At 47.0% G+C, this 23,450-nt stretch overlaps 1 protein-coding gene across 1 annotated transcript in view; it reads left to right on the forward strand.

The window, feature by feature from the left end:
* The window catches only part of LOC144770977 (E3 ubiquitin-protein ligase TRIM39-like), a 159,363-nt gene that overhangs the window by 103,754 nt on the left and 32,159 nt on the right, over positions 1 to 23,450 (forward strand). The window contains exons 4-5 of the mRNA XM_078655843.1: positions 10,052 to 10,074; positions 10,639 to 10,691. Of these exons, the coding sequence (XP_078511969.1) occupies positions 10,052 to 10,074; positions 10,639 to 10,691 (76 nt within the window). The remainder of the gene's footprint in view (positions 1 to 10,051; positions 10,075 to 10,638; positions 10,692 to 23,450) is intronic.

The raw sequence follows: 23,450 nt of genomic DNA on the forward strand, positions 1-23,450 counted from the left end.
GCACGGGTGGTACAGAAGGTACTGACACACTTCTGCATTGATACAGAGGCTAGTAAAGAAGCACGGGTGGTACAGAAGGTACTGAAACACTTCTGCATTGATACAGAGGCTAGTAAAGAAGCACGGGTGGTACAGAAGGTACTGACACACTTCTGCATTGATACAGAGGCTAGTAAAGAAGCACGGGTGGTACAGAAGGTACTGAAACACTTCTGCATTGATACAGAGGCTAGTAAAGAAGTCTGGGTAGGACAGAAGGTACTGAAACACTTCTGCATTGATACAGAGGCTAGTAAAGAAGCACGGGTGGTACAGAAGGTACTGAAACACTTCTGCATTGATACAGAGGCTAGTAAAGAAGCACGGGTGGTACAGAAGGTACTGAAACACTTCTGCATTGATACAGAGGCTAGTAAAGAAGCACGGGTGGTACAAAAGGTACTGAAACACTTCTGCATTGATACAGAGGCTAGTAAAGAAGCACGGGTGGTACAGAAGGTACTGACACACTTCTGCATTGATACAGAGGCTAGTAAAGAAGCACGGGTGGTACAGAAGGTACTGAAACACTTCTGCATTGATACAGAGGCTAGTAAAGAAGCACGGGTGGTACAGAAGGTACTGACACACTTCTGCATTGATACAGAGGCTAGTAAAGAAGCACGGGTGGTACAGAAGGTACTGAAACACTTCTGCATTGATACAGAGGCTAGTAAAGAAGCCTGGGTAGGACAGAAGGTACTGAAACACTTCTGCATTGATACAGAGGCTAGTAAAGAAGCACGGGTGGTACAGAAGGTACTGAAACACTTCTGCATTGATACAGAGGCTAGTAAAGAAGCCTGGGTAGGACAGAAGGTACTGAAACACTTCTGCATTGATACAGAGGCTAGTAAAGAAGCACGGGTGGTACAAAAGGTACTGAAACACTTCTGCATTGATACAGAGGCTAGTAAAGAAGCACGGGTGGTACAGAAGGTACTGACACACTTCTGCATTGATACAGAGGCTAGTAAAGAAGCACGGGTAGGACAGAAGGTACTGAAACACTTCTGCATTGATACAGAGGCTAGTAAAGAAGCACGGGTAGGACAGAAGGTACTGAAACACTTCTGCATTGATACAGAGGCTAGTAAAGAAGCACGGGTGGTACAGAAGGTACTGACACACTTCTGCATTGATACAGAGGCTAGTAAAGAAGCACGGGTGGTACAGAAGGTACTGAAACACTTCTGCATTGATACAGAGGCTAGTAAAGAAGCACGGGTGGTACAGAAGGTACTGACACACTTCTGCATTGATACAGAGGCTAGTAAAGAAGCACGGGTGGTACAGAAGGTACTGAAACACTTCTGCATTGATACAGAGGCTAGTAAAGAAGCCTGGGTAGGACAGAAGGTACTGAAACACTTCTGCATTGATACAGAGGCTAGTAAAGAAGCACGGGTGGTACAGAAGGTACTGAAACACTTCTGCATTGATACAGAGGCTAGTAAAGAAGCCTGGGTAGGACAGAAGGTACTGAAACACTTCTGCATTGATACAGAGGCTAGTAAAGAAGCACGGGTGGTACAAAAGGTACTGAAACACTTCTGCATTGATACAGAGGCTAGTAAAGAAGCACGGGTGGTACAGAAGGTACTGAAACACTTCTGCATTGATACAGAGGCTAGTAAAGAAGCACGGGTGGTACAGAAGGTACTGAAACACTTCTGCATTGATACAGAGGCTAGTAAAGAAGCACGGGTGGTACAGAAGGTACTGAAACACTTCTGCATTGATACAGAGGCTAGTAAAGAAGCACGGGTGGTACAGAAGGTACTGAAACACTTCTGCATTGATACAGAGGCTAGTAAAGAAGCACGGGTGGTACAAAAGGTACTGAAACACTTCTGCATTGATACAGAGGCTAGTAAAGAAGCACGGGTGGTACAGAAGGTACTGAAACACTTCTGCATTGATACAGAGGCTAGTAAAGAGGCACGGGTGGTACAGAAGGTACTGAAACACTTCTGCATTGATACAGAGGCTAGTAAAGAAGCACGGGTGGTACAGAAGGTACTGAAACACTTCTGCATTGATACATAGGCTAGTAAAGAAGCACGGGTGGTACAGAAGGTACTGAAACACTTCTGCATTGATACAGAGGCTAGTAAAGAAGCACGGGTGGTACAAAAGGTACTGAAACACTTCTGCATTGATACAGAGGCTAGTAAAGAAGCACGGGTGGTACAGAAGGTACTGAAACACTTCTGCATTGATACAGAGGCTAGTAAAGAAGCACGGGTGGTACAGAAGGTACTGAAACACTTCTGCATTGATACAGAGGCTAGTAAAGAAGCACGGGTGGTACAGAAGGTACTGAAACACTTCTGCATTGATACAGAGGCTAGTAAAGAAGCACGGGTGGTACAGAAGGTACTGAAACACTTCTGCATTGATACAGAGGCTAGTAAAGAAGCACGGGTGGTACAGAAGGTACTGAAACACTTCTGCATTGATACAGAGGCTAGTAAAGAAGCACGGGTGGTACAGAAGGTACTGAAACACTTCTGCATTGATACAGAGGCTAGTAAAGAAGCACGGGTAGGACAGAAGGTACTGAAACACTTCTGCATTGATAGAGAGATCAGCAAAGAAGCATGGGTGGTACAGAAGGTACTGAAACACTTCTGCATTGATACAGAGGCTAGTAAAGAAGCACGGGTGGTACAGAAGGTACTGAAACACTTCTGCATTGATACAGAGGCTAGTAAAGAAGCACGGGTGGTACAGAAGGTACTGAAACACTTCTGCATTGATACAGAGGCTAGTAAAGAAGCACGGGTGGTACAGAAGGTACTGAAACACTTCTGCATTGATACAGAGGCTAGTAAAGAAGCACGGGTGGTACAGAAGGTACTGAAACACTTCTGCATTGATACAGAGGCTAGTAAAGAAGCACGGGTGGTACAGAAGGTACTGACACACTTCTGCATTGATACAGAGGCTAGTAAAGAAGCACGGGTGGTACAGAAGGTACTGAAACACTTCTGCATTGATACAGAGGCTAGTAAAGAAGCACGGGTGGTACAGAAGGTACTGACACACTTCTGCATTGATACAGAGGCTAGTAAAGAAGCACGGGTGGTACAGAAGGTACTGAAACACTTCTGCATTGATACAGAGGCTAGTAAAGAAGCCTGGGTAGGACAGAAGGTACTGAAACACTTCTGCATTGATACAGAGGCTAGTAAAGAAGCACGGGTGGTACAGAAGGTACTGAAACACTTCTGCATTGATACAGAGGCTAGTAAAGAAGCACGGGTGGTACAGAAGGTACTGAAACACTTCTGCATTGATACAGAGGCTAGTAAAGAAGCACGGGTGGTACAAAAGGTACTGAAACACTTCTGCATTGATACAGAGGCTAGTAAAGAAGCACGGGTGGTACAGAAGGTACTGACACACTTCTGCATTGATACAGAGGCTAGTAAAGAAGCACGGGTGGTACAGAAGGTACTGAAACACTTCTGCATTGATACAGAGGCTAGTAAAGAAGCACGGGTGGTACAGAAGGTACTGACACACTTCTGCATTGATACAGAGGCTAGTAAAGAAGCACGGGTGGTACAGAAGGTACTGAAACACTTCTGCATTGATACAGAGGCTAGTAAAGAAGCCTGGGTAGGACAGAAGGTACTGAAACACTTCTGCATTGATACAGAGGCTAGTAAAGAAGCACGGGTGGTACAGAAGGTACTGAAACACTTCTGCATTGATACAGAGGCTAGTAAAGAAGCCTGGGTAGGACAGAAGGTACTGAAACACTTCTGCATTGATACAGAGGCTAGTAAAGAAGCACGGGTGGTACAAAAGGTACTGAAACACTTCTGCATTGATACAGAGGCTAGTAAAGAAGCACGGGTGGTACAGAAGGTACTGACACACTTCTGCATTGATACAGAGGCTAGTAAAGAAGCACGGGTAGGACAGAAGGTACTGAAACACTTCTGCATTGATACAGAGGCTAGTAAAGAAGCACGGGTGGTACAGAAGGTACTGAAACACTTCTGCATTGATACAGAGGCTAGTAAAGAAGCACGGGTGGTACAGAAGGTACTGACACACTTCTGCATTGATACAGAGGCTAGTAAAGAAGCACGGGTGGTACAGAAGGTACTGAAACACTTCTGCATTGATACAGAGGCTAGTAAAGAAGCACGGGTGGTACAGAAGGTACTGACACACTTCTGCATTGATACAGAGGCTAGTAAAGAAGCACGGGTGGTACAGAAGGTACTGAAACACTTCTGCATTGATACAGAGGCTAGTAAAGAAGCCTGGGTAGGACAGAAGGTACTGAAACACTTCTGCATTGATACAGAGGCTAGTAAAGAAGCACGGGTGGTACAGAAGGTACTGAAACACTTCTGCATTGATACAGAGGCTAGTAAAGAAGCCTGGGTAGGACAGAAGGTACTGAAACACTTCTGCATTGATACAGAGGCTAGTAAAGAAGCACGGGTGGTACAAAAGGTACTGAAACACTTCTGCATTGATACAGAGGCTAGTAAAGAAGCACAGGTGGTACAGAAGGTACTGACACACTTCTGCATTGATACAGAGGCTAGTAAAGAAGCACGGGTAGGACAGAAGGTACTGAAACACTTCTGCATTGATACAGAGGCTAGTAAAGAAGCACGGGTGGTACAGAAGGTACTGAAACACTTCTGCATTGATACAGAGGCTAGTAAAGAAGCACGGGTGGTACAGAAGGTACTGAAACACTTCTGCATTGATACAGAGGCTAGTAAAGAAGCACGGGTGGTACAGAAGGTACTGAAACACTTCTGCATTGATACAGAGGCTAGTAAAGAAGCACGGGTGGTACAAAAGGTACTGAAACACTTCTGCATCGATACAGAGGCTAGTAAAGAAGCACGGGTGGTACAGAAGGTACTGAAACACTTCTGCATCGATACAGAGGCTAGTAAAGAAGCACGGGTGGTACAAAAGGTACTGAAACACTTCTGCATTGATACAGAGGCTAGTAAAGAAGCACGGGTGGTACAAAAGGTACTGAAACACTTCTGCATTGATACAGAGGCTAGTAAAGAGGCACGGGTGGTACAGAAGGTACTGAAACACTTCTGCATTGATACAGAGGCTAGTAAAGAAGCACGGGTGGTACAGAAGGTACTGAAACACTTCTGCATTGATACATAGGCTAGTAAAGAAGCACAGGTGGTACAGAAGGTACTGAAACACTTCTGCATTGATACAGAGGCTAGTAAAGAAGCACGGGTGGTACAGAAGGTACTGACACACTTCTGCATTGATACAGAGGCTAGTAAAGAAGCACGGGTGGTACAGAAGGTACTGAAACACTTCTGCATTGATACAGAGGCTAGTAAAGAAGCACGGGTGGTACAGAAGGTACTGACACACTTCTGCATTGATACAGAGGCTAGTAAAGAAGCACGGGTGGTACAGAAGGTACTGAAACACTTCTGCATTGATACAGAGGCTAGTAAAGAAGCCTGGGTAGGACAGAAGGTACTGAAACACTTCTGCATTGATACAGAGGCTAGTAAAGAAGCACGGGTGGTACAGAAGGTACTGAAACACTTCTGCATTGATACAGAGGCTAGTAAAGAAGCCTGGGTAGGACAGAAGGTACTGAAACACTTCTGCATTGATACAGAGGCTAGTAAAGAAGCACGGGTGGTACAAAAGGTACTGAAACACTTCTGCATTGATACAGAGGCTAGTAAAGAAGCACGGGTGGTACAGAAGGTACTGAAACACTTCTGCATTGATACAGAGGCTAGTAAAGAAGCACGGGTGGTACAGAAGGTACTGAAACACTTCTGCATTGATACAGAGGCTAGTAAAGAAGCACGGGTGGTACAGAAGGTACTGAAACACTTCTGCATTGATACAGAGGCTAGTAAAGAAGCACGGGTGGTACAGAAGGTACTGAAACACTTCTGCATTGATACAGAGGCTAGTAAAGAAGCACGGGTGGTACAAAAGGTACTGAAACACTTCTGCATTGATACAGAGGCTAGTAAAGAAGCACGGGTGGTACAAAAGGTACTGAAACACTTCTGCATTGATACAGAGGCTAGTAAAGAAGCACGGGTGGTACAGAAGGTACTGAAACACTTCTGCATTGATACAGAGGCTAGTAAAGAAGCACGGGTGGTACAGAAGGTACTGAAACACTTCTGCATTGATACAGAGGCTAGTAAAGAAGCACGGGTGGTACAAAAGGTACTGAAACACTTCTGCATTGATACAGAGGCTAGTAAAGAAGCACGGGTGGTACAGAAGGTACTGAAACACTTCTGCATTGATACAGAGGCTAGTAAAGAAGCACGGGTGGTACAGAAGGTACTGAAACACTTCTGCATTGATACAGAGGCTAGTAAAGAAGCACGGGTGGTACAGAAGGTACTGAAACACTTCTGCATTGATACAGAGGCTAGTAAAGAAGCACGGGTGGTACAAAAGGTACTGAAACACTTCTGCATTGATACAGAGACTAGTAAAGAAGCACGGGTGGTACAGAAGGTACTGACACACTTCTGCATTGAAACAGAGGCTAGTAAAGAAGCACGGGTGGTACAGAAGGTACTGAAACACTTCTGCATTGATACAGAGGCTAGTAAAGAAGCACGGGTGGTACAGAAGGTACTGAAACACTTCTGCATTGATACAGAGGCTAGTAAAGAAGCACGGGTGGTACAAAAGGTACTGAAACACTTCTGCATTGATACAGAGGCTAGTAAAGAAGCACGGGTGGTACAGAAGGTACTGAAACACTTCTGCATTGATACAGAGGCTAGTAAAGAAGCACGGGTGGTACAAAAGGTACTGAAACACTTCTGCATTGATACAGAGGCTAGTAAAGAAGCACGGGTGGAACAGAAGGTACTGAAACACTTCTGCATTGATACAGAGGCTAGTAAAGAAGCACGGGTGGTACAAAAGGTACTGAAACACTTCTGCATTGATACAGAGGCTAGTAAAGAAGCACGGGTGGTACAGAAGGTACTGACACTTCTGCATTGATACAGAGGCTAGTAAAGAAGCACGGGTGGTACAGAAGGTACTGAAACACTTCTGCATTGATACAGAGGCTAGTAAAGAAGCACGGGTGGTACAGAAGGTACTGACACACTTCTGCATTGATACAGAGGCTAGTAAAGAAGCACGGGTGGTACAGAAGGTACTGAAACACTTCTGCATTGATACAGAGGCTAGTAAAGAAGCACGGGTGGTACAAAAGGTACTGAAACACTTCTGCATTGATACAGAGGCTAGTAAAGAAGCACGGGTGGTACAGAAGGTACTGACACACTTCTGCATTGATACAGAGGCTAGTAAAGAAGCACGGGTGGTACAGAAGGTACTGAAACACTTCTGCATTGATACAGAGGCTAGTAAAGAAGCCTGGGTAGGACAGAAGGTACTGAAACACTTCTGCATTGATACAGAGGCTAGTAAAGAAGCACGGGTGGTACAAAAGGTACTGAAACACTTCTGCATTGATACAGAGGCTAGTAAAGAAGCACGGGTGGTACAGAAGGTACTGACACACTTCTGCATTGATACAGAGGCTAGTAAAGAAGCACGGGTGGTACAGAAGGTACTGAAACACTTCTGCATTGATACAGAGGCTAGTAAAGAAGCACGGGTGGTACAAAAGGTACTGACACACTTCTGCATTGATACAGAGGCTAGTAAAGAAGCACGGGTGGTACAAAAGGTACTGAAACACTTCTGCATTGATACAGAGGCTAGTAAAGAAGCACGGGTGGTACAGAAGGTACTGACACACTTCTGCATTGATACAGAGGCTAGTAAAGAAGCACGGGTGGTACAGAAGGTACTGAAACACTTCTGCATTGATACAGAGGCTAGTAAAGAAGCACGGGTGGTACAGAAGGTACTGACACACTTCTGCATTGATACAGAGGCTAGTAAAGCAGCACGGGTGGTACAAAAGGTACTGAAACACTTCTGCATTGATACAGAGGCTAGTAAAGAAGCACGGGTGGTACAGAAGGTACTGAAACACTTCTGCATTGATACAGAGGCTAGTAAAGAAGCACGGGTGGTACAGAAGGTACTAAAACACTTCTGCATTGATACAGAGGCTATTAAAGAAGCACGGGAGGTACAAAAGGTACTGAAACACTTCTGCATTGATACAGAGGCTAGTAAAGAAGCACGGGTGGTACAGAAGGTACTGAAACACTTCTGCATTGATACAGAGGCTAGTAAAGAGGCACGGGTGGTACAGAAGGTACTGAAACACTTCTGCATTGATACAGAGGCTAGTAAAGAAGCACGGGTGGTACAGAAGGTACTGACACACTTCTGCATTGATACAGAGGCTAGTAAAGAAGCACGGGTGGTACAGAAGGTACTGACACACTTCTGCATTGATACAGAGGCTAGTAAAGAAGCACGGGTGGTACAGAAGGTACTGACACACTTCTGCATTGATACAGAGGCTAGTAAAGAAGCACGGGTGGTACAGAAGGTACTGAAACACTTCTGCATTGATACAGAGGCTAGTAAAGAAGCACGGGTGGTACAGAAGGTACTGAAACACTTCTGCATTGATACAGAGGCTAGTAAAGAGGCACGGGTGGTACAGAAGGTACTGAAACACTTCTGCATTGATACAGAGGCTAGTAAAGAGGCACGGGTGGTACAGAAGGTACTGAAACACTTCTGCATTGATACAGAGGCTAGTAAAGAGGCACGGGTGGTACAGAAGGTACTGAAACACTTCTGCATTGATACAGAGGCTAGTAAAGAAGCACGGGTGGTACAGAAGGTACTGAAACACTTCTGCATTGATACAGAGGCTAGTAAAGAAGCACGGGTGGTACAGAAGGTACTGAAACACTTCTGCATTGATACAGAGGCTAGTAAAGAAGCACGGGTGGTACAGAAGGTACTGAAACACTTCTGCATTGATACAGAGGCTATTAAAGAAGCACGGGTGGTACAGAAGGTACTGAAACACTTCTGCATTGATACAGAGGCTAGTAAAGAAGCACGGGTGGTACAGAAGGTACTGAAACACTTCTGCATTGATACAGAGGCTATTAAAGAAGCACGGGTGGTACAGAAGGTACTGAAACACTTCTGCATTGATACTGAGGCTAGTAAAGAAGCACGGGTGGTACAGAACGTACTGAAACACTGCTGCATTGATACTGAGGCTATTAACCCCTTTACCTTGGCTAAAAGTATGCTGCGCTTTTGAAGAGTGGGCGAGGCCGCGGCGGCCAACGGATGTGCACAGCAATACGAAGGTTGTGCTTGCGACGGCCGACAGAAGCAGCAAACACATTAAAGAAGCACAGGTGCTACAGAAGGTACGGAAACACTTCTGCTTTGATAGAGAGGCTAGTAAAAGAAGCACAGGTGGTACAGAGGTACTAAAACACTTCTGCACTGATACAGAGGCTATTAAAGAAGCACGGGTGGTACAAAAGGTACTGAAACACTTCTGCATTGATAGAGAGATCAGCAAAGAAGCACGGGTGGTACAGATGGTACTGAAACACTTCTGCATTGATACAGTGGTTAGTGAAGAAGCACGGGTGCAAGAGTCATTCAAGACTTCACCCCGGGACAGGCGTTTTATAGGCTTCTTCGCATTGACTGATCCAAGGGTCGCTGCTCCAGGAGCTGTGGAGGTCCTAAACCCCCTCAGTGCGCATGTGCCTGTGTGTTTTAAAGGCGTGCACCAATGTTGGGGGTTATATGTATGTAATTGTAAAGGTGTACCTTTGTTTACCAATGTTCAGTTTACTATGATCAAGGGAAGTGTATGACCATGCAGCATTCAGCCTGTAGGTTCCATCCATGGTAAACTCTCCTTGTACCCTTCTCTGTGTGAAGGTGCAGCGGGGTTACCTGAATGTTCTCCTGTGTGCACCTCTCTTGCAAGGTTCAGGATTGCAGCTCATTTATTGCAGATCTGCTGTGCTACACTCCTGAGGAGAATGTAATTCCTTTTCTTTTCTCTTCTCTCTTGTAGGATGTCAAAAACACTGTGGCCAGGTAAGTCTGGGATCTTTTGTTGGTAGCCCTGGTGAAGAGAAGGGTGCGAAAACAGACTGTGTGTGAAAGATCACAATGAGCTGTAGATCTTTGAAGATGAATTATTCAACAGCAGAGAGAATGGACTCTTTTACTTCAGCCTCTTACCTCGTGGACTGTGCAGTCAAAAGCCTCTCTTTACTCCTGCTACAGACCTTTTCTACCTCTGCCAGTGGTGTGCAGTGTGTGTCTGTGTTCCAGGGGGTTGTCTATTTGCCTCTGTTGTAACCGGTCCAACTTGATCCAGGGTTGTTCATTGTCAGGCACCTTGATTCAGTTGTTACACTGCCCGTTGTTTAAAGTAGTTACTGAAGTTGTCCAACTTGTCCTCCGACACTTTCTTCCAATGTTGGCCATGTGCTGCCAAATGAGGCTCTAGAATGTAGCATCTCATTGCTTGAAAAGCCTGGACTGTCAGAAGTATTTTAGTAAATGTCATTGATGTGCTTGTGTTGTGATTGTGGACTGCTCTGTCGACTGCTGGACCTATTTTATAAGTTTATGGTAATCGCTGTTGTTTTTCAGATGCGGAAATGTGTCCCGTCTGTTACCGGAACGGTTAGGCAAGAAGTATAAAGGTAAAATTTATGCTTTGCGACTTATTTAATTTTTATGAGGAATAAGTATATTACTCTTAGTGTAGCAGTATGCAGTTTTTGTTTTCGGCATTTGGTTATTCAGGAAATCTGAACTTGCATGCCTTTCACACTGTTAGATTCTCTCTGTATACAACTGTTGTGCTGCACTACTTGGACTTTCCCCATCTGTTTACTTACTCCAGTCTCTTCCTGTCAGGGTGCTTGACTGACAGGCCTTGTGCTATGGCCTTAGGTGGACTGGGGTAAGCTCACGGCTACCATGACCTGCACACCATGCTTATGAGGGACTGGTAACCCACACTCCACCAATTAACCTGTTGCTTTTCTTCTCAGTCCTAGGGATTAGAGGCAAGGCAGTAATGTGGGAGTAGAACAAGGCTACTTTGAAGATAGACTGCTGGTGTTTACACATGATGTGGTACTATTCAGGGTGAATATGCAGACACTGTCTGCCCCCAACCCACCTACAAACACAAAACACAGCCAGTCGGAGCAGACAAGAGTCACTAAGAGATCCAGTGTGACTCTGTAACCACAGGGAAAAGAACTACTAAGATGAATGCAGTGATCTGGCCTCTGTATCTGTGGTGGTGGGCGTCAGCAAGGCCCACCGGTTCTAGGGGTTCGCCCTTCTCTGCACAAGTCCTTAGACCAATAGGATAGAAGTTGGCACGGAAACTGTAATATAAAATACAAAAATTATTAACCTCATGAGGTGGAACTACATTCACAAAACACCCTTCGGTAGTGTATGAAGTAGCACCCTAAACAGAAGGAGCATGGTCCTTTTATACCCACACAGGGGCTCAAAAGAAGGCAGTACAAGAAGAAGGTTTTAGGTACATATAAGGTCATACAGAAAATGTACAGTGAACAAGTGGGAGGAGCGAACAGTTGCTTATTCTAGTAAACACATCCTGACAGTTACAAACTAAAGGCAGCTGCATGGACAGCTGCAAGCTCAACTGAGCATGTGCGAAGGTGGAAGATGCTAAATATAGTTTGTTCCTAGGCAGAATACAAGAGCAAACCACAGTAAGGAAGGACAGAGCACATGGTGAGCACATGGCAGCACATGGCAGACAAGATAGGTGCCAAAATACATTGATGTTCATTTCAGTGACCTCTTTATTTAACAAATGTTGTGCTTTCATTTCTGCAACATTTCTTTTAGCAGGTGTACAAGCAGTGATGCAAATGGAGCAAAGCATGGGGCCACATTGAATACATACACAGCATGTAAATATTATCACCAATAGTATACATAGGATAGTCCGTAGCTTCCAGCCCCAAGTGACAGTGTTCACATTCAGCTTGAAAAAGTCCATGTACCAGTCCCTGGGTGAATCTCTGCAGCAATCTTATGCAGTTTAAAGATTGCATTAAACACTGAAGGTGAGTGATCCGGGATGTAAACCCAACAGCTGCTGCCGATGATGCGACAAGCACCACAGCGTTCAGCCAATATCACATCAAGAACCATACAATTTTGGAGTGCTACAATCATCACTACTTGCAGCTCTTCTGTAATGTTCCCAAGTGCCATAGCTGTCTGATTGGTAACAGCTTCTACAACACGAGTCAATCGTCTTATCTTTCTGCTGTTAAATGCAGCACCCACAAAGAAAAACAAGCCGAAATTGAAATCAACATATTGTTGCAAAGCGTTGTCAGTCTGGTCAACCTCATCAATACTTATTGTCCTCTTATTTCTGTTGTTGGAAATATCGTTATACAACTGGAAGTCTCTGATACGATGCAGGTGTCCGAAACACAGGGGGCAACAGAAAGGACATATAACATACTCCTGACTATCCAACAGGTAGTTGGTAATATCCCTTGTTACCGCAGACAAAATAGGTTTATGTGAGGATGTGAAACTGCTGTTATTGGCACCTTCAATAGTCAAAACCACAGTACACTCACTTCTCCCCTCTGGAATTCTCCCAATGCTACTTATACACAAGTCTGCTTTAGCTCGGGTAACAGAAATCACAAAAGGTCCATTTTTCTTTATAGTTCTCGTATTTGTGAAAACATGGTGCAGAAATATTGTCAGGTTGGTACTCCTCCCATTCCCATTTAATCCCTTTAGCTTGAGGATAACCATTTTCATCGGGATAACACACTTTATTGAGGTGATAATTAATCCGTCCTACTGTCATCCTTGTGAAATTAGCCCTTTCAGAAGCAAACAAAAGCGCAAACCAGTGTTGGCAAGAACCATTATGCGAGAAAGGAAGAGGAATAAAAGGTGTTCCTCCATTCTTCTGGTGTGCAGGTATCATCCCACACTCCCAACAGTCGGTAGTATTTGTGGCATTGAGTGTGATGCAGCATCTGAATGAACGTGTTGTTCAGGTAGGATTGTCGATGCTTCTGCTCATGGTAGGGAAGCGTAAAGTAATGATGCTCAACTGGTACTGGAGTAGTGGCGATCAAAAGCTGTCGAGCAGGAGCCACTTTCTCAACAAACCAGGTTATTACTGCTCTAGCCACCATAGCAACAACCAATCCTACAGCACAAATGGTCTTATTGCAGCTCTTAGCAACAGTTGATCTCTCTGCAGACATGATCACTTCGTCGTTAAAACAATCGTTGGAGCTCTTTGCCCTGGGCAGCAGATTTCTTCACCGAGGGTCAAGACAGGTGTCACTAAGCAAGACTGATCCCCCCTCTTGCCACATCGGCACTCCATTTCACCAACCCAGGACGGTAGCTCAACCAGTCTTTTTCAACAAAGCAGACTCTTTCCTCGGTCTCAGTTGGTATCGGGATGTTCCAGCGATCGTGTTGTCCGGAAAGACTCCCTCAGATTCGTCAGGTGAGATAGCGTGGCCTTTCTCCGTTTCCAGAATCTCTTGATGGTCGGTCAGCACAGCAGGTTCCACCAAGGTAGAGGACACTTGCATACAGTTAGTGCTATGGACCCAGTTCTTCCTGTTAGTCACTCGAACCTCTGTCCTTGTCGCTAGGAGCGCTTGCTCCGGTCCTCGCCTCCAAACTGTTCGACCTCTCAAATATTTTTACCATCACATGGTCACCGGGCCAGAGTTTGTGGGCCTCACCAGTAGATCTGTCAGGAAGAGCTTCTCGAACCTGTTGATGGATAGAGCTCAAACTGTCGGTGAACTGTGCCAAATAATCATTCATCAGAACACATGGTACATCATGTATGGGGCATGGTTTAGGAACTCCCCAAATGTTCATCGGTCTACCAAATACCACTTCATATGGTGTAAGCCCAGATCGTGAATGTGGCACCGATCTTATGGACCACAATACCAAAGGTGTCCTAAGCTGTCTAAAAATGCAGACCTGCACAGACACTTAAGAGAGAATTTAAAGACATATAATGCAGCCTATATCCACAGGCTACACTGTCTAGTACTTCAACCAGACATTCCACCAAAACCACAAACAGCACAGCTTGACAAGTTTTCCTCATAGATAAAAACTTCCCCTTTTACTAACAAAAGCCTCTGGAATGATAGAGAGGAAGGGGGGGGGGGACAGACAAGCCCCATAGGCTGCCATTATGTGGCTCAAAAAGGGATACCGTGCCTTTAAGAAAACTTTCTCAGTATCCCAGAATGCCCAGCAGGTCCCATTTACTTCCAGTTCTTTTTTCCGGCTCCTGCTAGCAGGACCCTGGAGCATTGAGCTCTCCCTTTTTTGGGTTTATTGTAAGAATTTTGCACTTTTAAAGTGTGTGTTTACACTCGACGTGTTTTGGTGCCCTCTTCCTTTTCTAGTGTTCTGAGCACTTCCTTTTTTGTCAAAAATGCCAGCATTGTTTGATAAATGCCCGGAATGCTTCCCGGAAGAAGGCCAAGTCGGACCCACACCCTGTGTGTATCCTGTGCATCCCTTCTACTCATTTACCTGAGAAGTGTGAGATTTGCCAGACCATCATCTCCAGGACCCTGAGAGACTGAAAGAAGATCAGGCTGCAAGGACTGGAGGAAAGAAGGCTGCAAGGTGGGTCTGGGCATGCTGGATCTACTTCCTCTCCCCGTGCTGAGGCCTCTGGGGGGCTCCCCAGCGCCAGGAAGGCCAAAAAGCGTCGCCGTTCTCCGTCGACGGCATCGACTACGGCATCGAGAGGCATGACGGCGATCTGCTCCCCGTCTCCCCAGGGCTCTGGGTCGAGTCGACCTTCGGCGTCGAGGGGACTGTCGACGTCGACACTTCGTCGTGAGGATTCCAGACGGCGTCGGCGCTCGCCGTCTAGGCGAAACCGCCGCTCAACGTCGACTCGGCGATCGGAGTCGAAGGACACATTCGACGTCAAGGCGCAGGTCTTCAGCGTTGAGGCGGCGAAGCCTGCCGTCGAGACATAGGTCGTCGACATCGAGACAACGTTTGTCGATGTCGAGGAGGCGTTCTTCGACGCCAAAGAGGCGCTCGGCGCCTAAGAGGAAGTGATCGGCCTCCAGGAGGCGTTCTGGAGCCAGGAGTCCTTCCAGATCCTCCAGGGCGCGACGTCGGTCACCGACAGAGGGCGCTGCCTCTCAATCGCCTACGCCGAGCAAGAAGATGACTGAGTCACCGGGCTCGGTGTACTCGCCACCCAAGCCGAAGTTACCTACTCCTCCTCCTCCACTGCCGAAGGAGCCGCCGCCGCTCACTCCTTCGCCACCACCTCCTCCTGTTCCTCCACATGGTCCGCCACGGGCTCCGAGGTCGGTCTCGCTGACGCACCTCCCTACGCCGCCTAAGGGGGCACCTCGGCCGAGGTCCCCGGTCAGGCCGCAGGCTCCGCCGCAGGCACCCGCAAGACCGCAGGCACCCTATCCCCCCTTCTTTTCAATATTTATATTGAACCATTCGCACAATCTCTTAGGGAGGACCCAAGAATTGCCTCATTTGAATATGGAGGTTGGAAAAAAAGGGTTGAGCTCTATGCTGATGACATAGTAATCTATACTAGTGACCCAGCAACTGCCTTTCCCATAGTGGTAGAAATGGCCAAAGAATTTGGACATATATCGGGCTATGACATTAACGCTGAGAAGACAGAGCTTATGACATGGAATATTATCAATCCAAGCGTTGTGGTGATACCCTCAATTCGTTACCTTGGGGTTAAAATCACGCAAGATATAGACACCTTGGCTAAGGCTAATCTAGAACTGGTCTTCCAAGATTGTAGGGCCTTATTGAAATCCTGGGCGGGTCTTCGACTGTCAATTTTTGGGAAAGTTAATATCGTGAAAATGTCTATCCTCCCGAAACTGACTTTTATTTTTAATTCCATTCCTCTGGCATTCGATTCCAAGCAACTCCACAAATGTCAGCAGGAAATCAATTCCTTCATCTGGGGCAATAAGGCTGCAAGGCTGGCCTGGAAAAAATTAAGGAGGAGGAGGGAAAAAGGAGGGCTTGCTCTGCCAGACCTACAGTACTACGTGTGGGCATTCCAACTGTCCCACACAAGAATGCTTCTGAAGTCACCAGATACATCTTCAAATGGGAGATTGTTCAAGGCAATGCTGGTGGGGGCAGGCCTTCCGTTAGACGGGTTTCTATTTAAGTTCGGTGATCGAAAGTTTTTTAAAAAGGTGAGGCTTAAGACTCTTTTAACAATATTGAAGTCCTGGGTGCAAATTAAACTTAAGAGTGGGGCTGGCATATTTCTCTAACTATGCTCAGATATGGGACTGTCCTGGGCTCCCGCTGTGTTTACAAGATTGCTTGGCAGCCACCCTTATCGATGCTGGGCTCTCAAGATGGGGTGAACTGATATTCGGAGGCCTCCTGATAGAGTGGGAGGAGCTTAAGGAGAAAGTAGGGCCAACCTTGTCAAGATTTAAGTACATCCAAATCAGCAGTTGGGCCAGAGAACTAATTAGGAAAAATTCAAATATTGGGAGACCTAGCCCCTTAGAACAGCACTTAGTCGAGAAACAAACAGGAGGCAAGGAAGTTGCTTTTTGGTATTGGTCCATCTTGGAGGAAATAGATGGAGACTTCAATTTGCCAATGGAGCTATGGGGAAGTGAAATTGTGTTACTGGATGAGGATTTGTGGATAAAATATTTTTCTCTTTTGTATAGACTGGTTAAACCCGCCTTGTTGAGACTAAACCATTTGTTCACTCTACACCGAGCATACCTCTCCCCTTTACGTCTATCTAAATATCAGGAAGGGAAATGCTGTAATAAAGGCCAACTCCCAGCAGCTTCAGATATCCACATGTTTTGGGAATGCCCCCACATCAATGCTTACTGGAAAGAGGTTAAAGTTACCCTGGACTCAATTCTTAAGACCAACATTCCTCTTACGCTACCATTAGTCATATTCGGTTTTGATCAGAACATCACCGGGGTTGCGCGGTCTCTCCTATTCTATGCTATCCTTCTGGCAAGACGGATGATATGCATACACTGGGTAGATACCACCCCTCCCGCTCACTCCGCCTGGCTAACGTCTCTCTATGAAACATCCAAGACAGATTTGGCTAGATCCTGCAGTACCCGGTGCCTCACCTTTTGGAAACTCTTGATAGACTGGAAGTGAATCCTTTATTTTTTTTTTCTCGGTTCGATTGGGTTTTGTTTTGTTTTTTTTTCCCCCAAAGGTCCGATGATTATGCCCACCTACTCCATGGCTCAGTCTAGTGGTCTGCCCCGACTCCGATATTTGTTTACTGGCCTAACAGGCAGGAAGTTGCCTAGAGGAGTATCAACAAGGTGCACACATCTCCCGCCAATCCGCAATACGTTCTGCCTAGCTCGCGAAGTGGCTCAATTATCAGGGCCTTGCTCCCGAAGGCAGAGAGGTGGTTGGTGTGTTTCCGTCTTCTTTGCATCTTGGAACTTGTGTCGGGCAGATGAGGATTAAAAAAAATAAATAAATAAAAAGACTGCAGGCACCGCCGCTAGCACCCGCGGAACGCCCAAGGCCTAGAAGACCTAGATCTCGCTCCGGACGGAGAGGGAGATCCAGGAGTCGCCATCGCTCATCGACGAGATCCAGACGACACCGTAGGAGGGGGTCGGTCTAGGTACAGCACGGATTCGTCCAGAGCAAGGGACTATTCCCCAACTCTATCGGATTCCCCTCGGACGAGGGTATCCCCTGTGGACGACGTGGTCTCCTTTCAGGAAGTCTTGTTGAGGGGTGCGAGCAAGCTGGGCATCCAACTGACTGTGCCCACGCCTACGACCTCTGTAATATGTGAGACTCTCCACAAGAAACACCTATCTAGGTCTCTGTTGCCCTTGGTGCCTGGATTGGTGGAACCTGCCATGGAGCTCTTCCTCACTCCGGCGGTGGCGAAAGCAGCCCCCTCCAGGCTGCAAAAGAAATACAAGGCTCCTGATGCGGACCCTGCTTTCCTACGCTTGGATCCAGCGCCGGATTCCGTGATTGTGACGGCGGCGAGGAAGCAACACGCCACCACCCCGTCCTCGAATATACCGCCGGACAAGGAGAGTCGCTGGTTGGACTCCGCAGGCAGGAAGGTGTGCGGGATGGCCGCTACATCCATGAAGGCGGCTAGTGCATTTGCGCTGTTGGGGCGCTATGGGAGTCCCTCCAACAGTTCGCCGACCTCCTCCCGCGGGAGGAGGATTTTATGGAGATCCTGAATGAGGGATTACTGGTGTCGAACCAGCTGATAAGCCCTCCTGCTGACTCGTCGCTCCTGGCAGCCCACGGGTACTGCCATGGAATTAATCAGAGGTGCCACGCTTGGCTCAGATTGACGTCCCTGAAGCCCAGCAGAGGGTGGCCAACCTGCCCTTCTCAGGTGAGACCCTATTCGGGAAACACGCCGATGATGAGATGGCCCGCATGAAGGCGGAGGCTGAGACTCTGACGGCTGTGGGCTTGGAGAAGCCCAAGAACCAGAAGAAGACCTACCGCCTGTTCCAGAGACGGTACGGGGTACAGGGCAGGGGACGAGGTCAACAGTCTGGACAGCCTCAGTAGCCGCAGTTCCAGAGGAAGCCCTTCTAGAAACGTCAGAGGGGCAGGGGTGGTCAGCAGTCTGCCACCGCGGCCAAAAGCCCGGCCGGGTCTAGGCCCTGAGCGTTTACTTCCCCGTCATCCGTTACCCACTCCGGTGGGGGGAAGCGTTCAATATTTTCTGGCAGAGTGGAGAAAAATTACTCAGGACAAGTGGGTGCTAAATATTGTTTGCAATGGATACAGTCTTCGGTTCACTAGCCCGCCTCCAGCAATTCCACCGGTCTGCTTGCAGTTTCAGCTGCGCGAGCTCCAGGCGGAGGCCGATACCCTGTTAAGGAAAAGGGCGATAGAAGACGTATCTCTGTCTCAAAGGGGAAGAAGTCTGTACTCCCGGTTCTTTCTAGTCCGCAAAAAGGACAAGAATGAGTTCAGGCCTATTCTGGATTTACGGCAAGCAAATAAGTGGATTCGCAGAGAAAAGTTTTGCATGCTGTCTTTGCACCAGATTTACCCTCAACTGCAAAGGGGAGACTGGTTGTGCGCAATAGACCTACAGGATGCGTACTTCCATGTGCCCATTGCACAGAAACACTGGAAGTTCCTGCGATTCCAAGTCGGCGCCAATCACTATCAATACACAGTGTTGCCGTTCGGGCTGAAGTCTGCCCCCAGGACTTTTTCCAAATGCATGGCAGTGGTAGCCGCGCACCTGAGAAAAAACAAGGTGTTTGTCTACCCGTACCTGGACGATTGGTTGATCAAGGCATCCTTCTCAGAAGCTCAAGCGCACTTCCAGAAGACGTCCGTTCTTTTGAACAAGCTGGGGTTGCACATCAACATGTCTAAGTCTGTCCCGACTCCGGTCCAGTGCCTACAGTACTTGGGAGCCTCCATCAATACGCTGTCAGCAAGCGTGTCTCCTTCGGAGGAAAGACGTTTATCACTCCTTCGGAAGGCTCGGGCTTTTATGACCGCTCCATCTACGACAGTGAGGACGGTGTCTTCTCTACTGGGGTCGATGGCCTCTTGTATCTTCCTCACGTCACATGCACGTCTACACATGAGACTGCTGCATGAGTGTCTGGAGGATCAGTGGGACCAGAGGAGAGGAAACTTGGACGACAAGATATGACTGTCACAGCATGCTCTGCAGTCTCTGAAGTGGTGGTGTTCAGTGGAGAATCTCCTCAAGGGGGTTCCATTCCACAAGGACATTCCTACTCACACTATCGTGATGGATGCCTCTCTCCACGGCTGGGGAGCGCATTCCGGGGAGTTGCAGATCCAGGGAACGTGGTCTCAGACGGAGTCCACGTATCACATCAATTTTCTGGAACTCAGAGCTGTTCACTTGGCACTGAAGGCCTTTCATCCGTCCTTCCAGACCAACTCTCTGCTTGTACAGACGGACAATACGACCACGATGTATTACCTCAACAAGCAGGGGGGCTAGAGATCACGCACACTGTCACAGGAGATCTGGCACTGGCTTCTTGCCAGAGGACTGACGACAACGGCTAAAGATGTATGAGATGTATGAGATAGATGAGATGTAAAGCACAAACAAGTTTGTGCTTTACATCTCATCTATCACCCGCCTGGTGACAACCTCATATTCACCCAACAACTCATGGACATGATCACATCCAATGCCGGTCGGCAGACCACCCAAGTCTACCTGGGTGACTTCAATCTCCACTGGAACGATCAGATAGACACAGTGGTGAATAGTCTCAAAACTTTCCTTAATGCGCTTGACCTCACCCAAATATGCGATAGACCAACACACGACAAAGGCTCGATACTCGACCTCATCATCGCCAAAGAGAACTCTACCCAACTGGAGGCAATCCAACCCTGCGATTGGTCAGATCACCACATTATCACCTTCTTTGTCAACGAAAAAGTTAAACCTAACCCGGCTCAACCAACCAAATCCAAAACATGGAAAAGGGACTTGAAGAATCTCAACCCCTCTACCCTGCCTCCCCACATCGGCAATCTCCTCCTTTCCCCCTTCAGGTGCCTCGGATGTTCAATCACTGACCGACCACTACCTTGACTCTATGAATACAATAGTCAATGAAGTCGCCCCATTGCAACTGAAGAGTCTCCACCAAAATTTCGAACCCCTGGTATGACGATAGACTCAATGACGACAGGCTTTCTATGCGAATGGCAGAGCGCACCTGGAGATCTGACCCTTCATCACTGCATCTCAAAAGGCTTAAGAACAAGAGAAATGCCTACTTCAGGAAGATAAAGCGCACAAAGTCAGACTTCTTTAGCCGCCAGTTGGACCAAGCAAAAAACAGGCCAAGAAAGCTGTTCGAACTAATAAAGACTCAAACAAAGACACAACCCTTACAATCAAACAGCACAACAAGCGACACCCCACCCTGTGAAGCCTTCTCTGCTTTCTTTAAGCTAAAGACCGACAACATAAGAAATGACCTCATCATGGATGTAAGCCGATTCCCCAACCACACCAGAATGTCTAACACTCAACCTAAAAACAAGGCATCATGGCTGCACTTCGATACCTACTCGGAAGAAGCAATACACAAACTGCTCCGCACCTTGAAGCCCTCTAATCACCTCACAGACCCTCTACCTGCTAATGCGGTAAAAGACTTCATCCCCTTGCTCCTCCCTCTTTGGACCAAAATCATCAACAGCTCTTTGCAACAAGGCCACATTCCAGACTCCCTTAAGGTGGGGCAAGTCACGCCTATACTCAAGAAACCTACAGCTGATCCGTCTGACCTGAACAACTACCGGCCTATCACCAATATCCCCACCCTGGCCAAACTGCTGGAGAAATGTGTCCAACTCCAACTAACAAAACACATTGACCAATTTGACCTCCTCAAGCGAAACATAGCACGGAAACAGCTATGACACACATAATTGATGACGCCCTCCAAATCCTTGATCGCAATGAGTCTTGCCTCCTCATCCTTCTTGACCTCTCTTCAGCATTTGACACGGTCAAACATGAGAACTTGCTGGAGCTGCTAAGCACTAGAATGGGTCTATCGGGAACTGTTCTCAAATGGTTTTCGTCCGTCCTTCATCACCGGTCTCAGAAGTTCAAGATCGACAATGTGCTATCTACACCTGTGCCTGCAGATCTAGGTGTTCCACAAGGATCCTCCCTCTCCCCCACACTGTTCAACCTCGTCATGGAACCGCTCGCCACCTTGCTCCAAGCATCCAATGTTCAATTCCATATGTACGCCGACGACACACAACTTTACCTAAAGCTACAATCCCCGGAAGATATCAAACATCTGAATTCCACACTTATTAACACTCAATCTTGGCTGGCCGATAATCACCTCAAACTAAATGCTCTGAAAACTGAGTTCCTACTCATCTCACCCCCGGCGAAAATTTCCACCACCCAAACCTGGCTCAATAACCTAACAGCATTCAATGTCCAACCTACCATCGTGGATTCGACGAAATCCCTTGGCATCACACTCGACGCCAAGCTCAACATGCAGCAGCACGTTAGCAAAGCCACAAAAGGAGCTAATTTCCAAATCAATACACTGAGGAAACTTAAACCCTTCCTCCCTGCCAAAGACTTCCAAACTGCTGTACAAGCTTTAGTCATCCCTCGAATAGACTACGGAATTGTGGCCCTCAGCGGACTCCCGCTATCCACAACAGCACCCCTAAGAGCCTCCTTGAACGCTGCCGCGAGACTCATTACTGGCTCAAGAAAACATTTGCATATATCCCCAGACTTAAAGTCTCTAAAATGGCTGCCTTTTGAAGCCAGAATACAGCTAAAAATTGCAGTTATGCCACACGCGGCCGTGCACCACAATGCACCCAACTACCTCGCTCAAAAGTTGTCTATATCAGGAGGTTCGATATCCAATAGAAGTACAAAAAATCTACTCCTGAAACCCCGTAGATTCCGGAAAGAGAAAACATACAAGCGCTCCTTCTCAGGAATGGCACCCAGGATCTGGAATGCGCTCCCTCCTGAAACCAGGCTTATCTCCTCCACTGCACTCTTCAAGAAAGAGGTGAAAACCATCCTTCTGGCCAAGATCTCCTGAACTTTATAGGTGCTGGATCAGAGACTCTGCATCGCTTTGTAACACTGTTCACCTGTCCTTTGGCACTATACTCCTACTTGATGGTGACACTACTACGCTACTCTCTTACTACCGACCAATATATGATACACTTTGGTTGATTGAATCACCCTCCCGATGCCCCCACCCAGTGTTCTCTCTATCCTAAGAAATTGGTATAAGCCATCCACACATCCAAGGTTTACCTGAACCCTTCTGTAGTGGGAAATGACTTGTGCCGTCTTATATTACTTGTTTACCTGATTGTATATTGATATGTTTTCTGTACGGTATTATTATCCTACTATGTTAGTGACTATTATACTGCTCCCATTATCTCTGTTCATTCCTGCTGCCCCTACCCCTGTCTCTGTGAAGCGCTCTGATATCTGTAAGGATCTTGTTCGCGCTATATAAAACTTTGAATAAATAAATATAAATCATCTGCCAGGTGTGCAGAATGTTCAGGCAGACGCACTGAGCAGACTGATTCAGGAAAACCACGAATGGGTCATAAACGACGAAGTGCTCGGAGACGTCTTCGACCGGTGGGGCACTCCAGATGTGGATCTGTTCGCCACCGCCGAAAACAGCAAATGCCGAAACTTCGCATCCAGTTACTACCAGCAGGGAACGCTGGGGAATGCGTTATGGATCAACTGGTCGAACAGCTTTCTGTACGCTTTTCCACCCATTCCCCTGATTCCGGCGGTACTCATCAAGCTG

This window comes from Lissotriton helveticus, chromosome 7, assembly GCF_964261635.1.
Source record: "Lissotriton helveticus chromosome 7, aLisHel1.1, whole genome shotgun sequence".
NCBI classification, from domain to species: domain Eukaryota; kingdom Metazoa; phylum Chordata; class Amphibia; order Caudata; family Salamandridae; genus Lissotriton; species Lissotriton helveticus.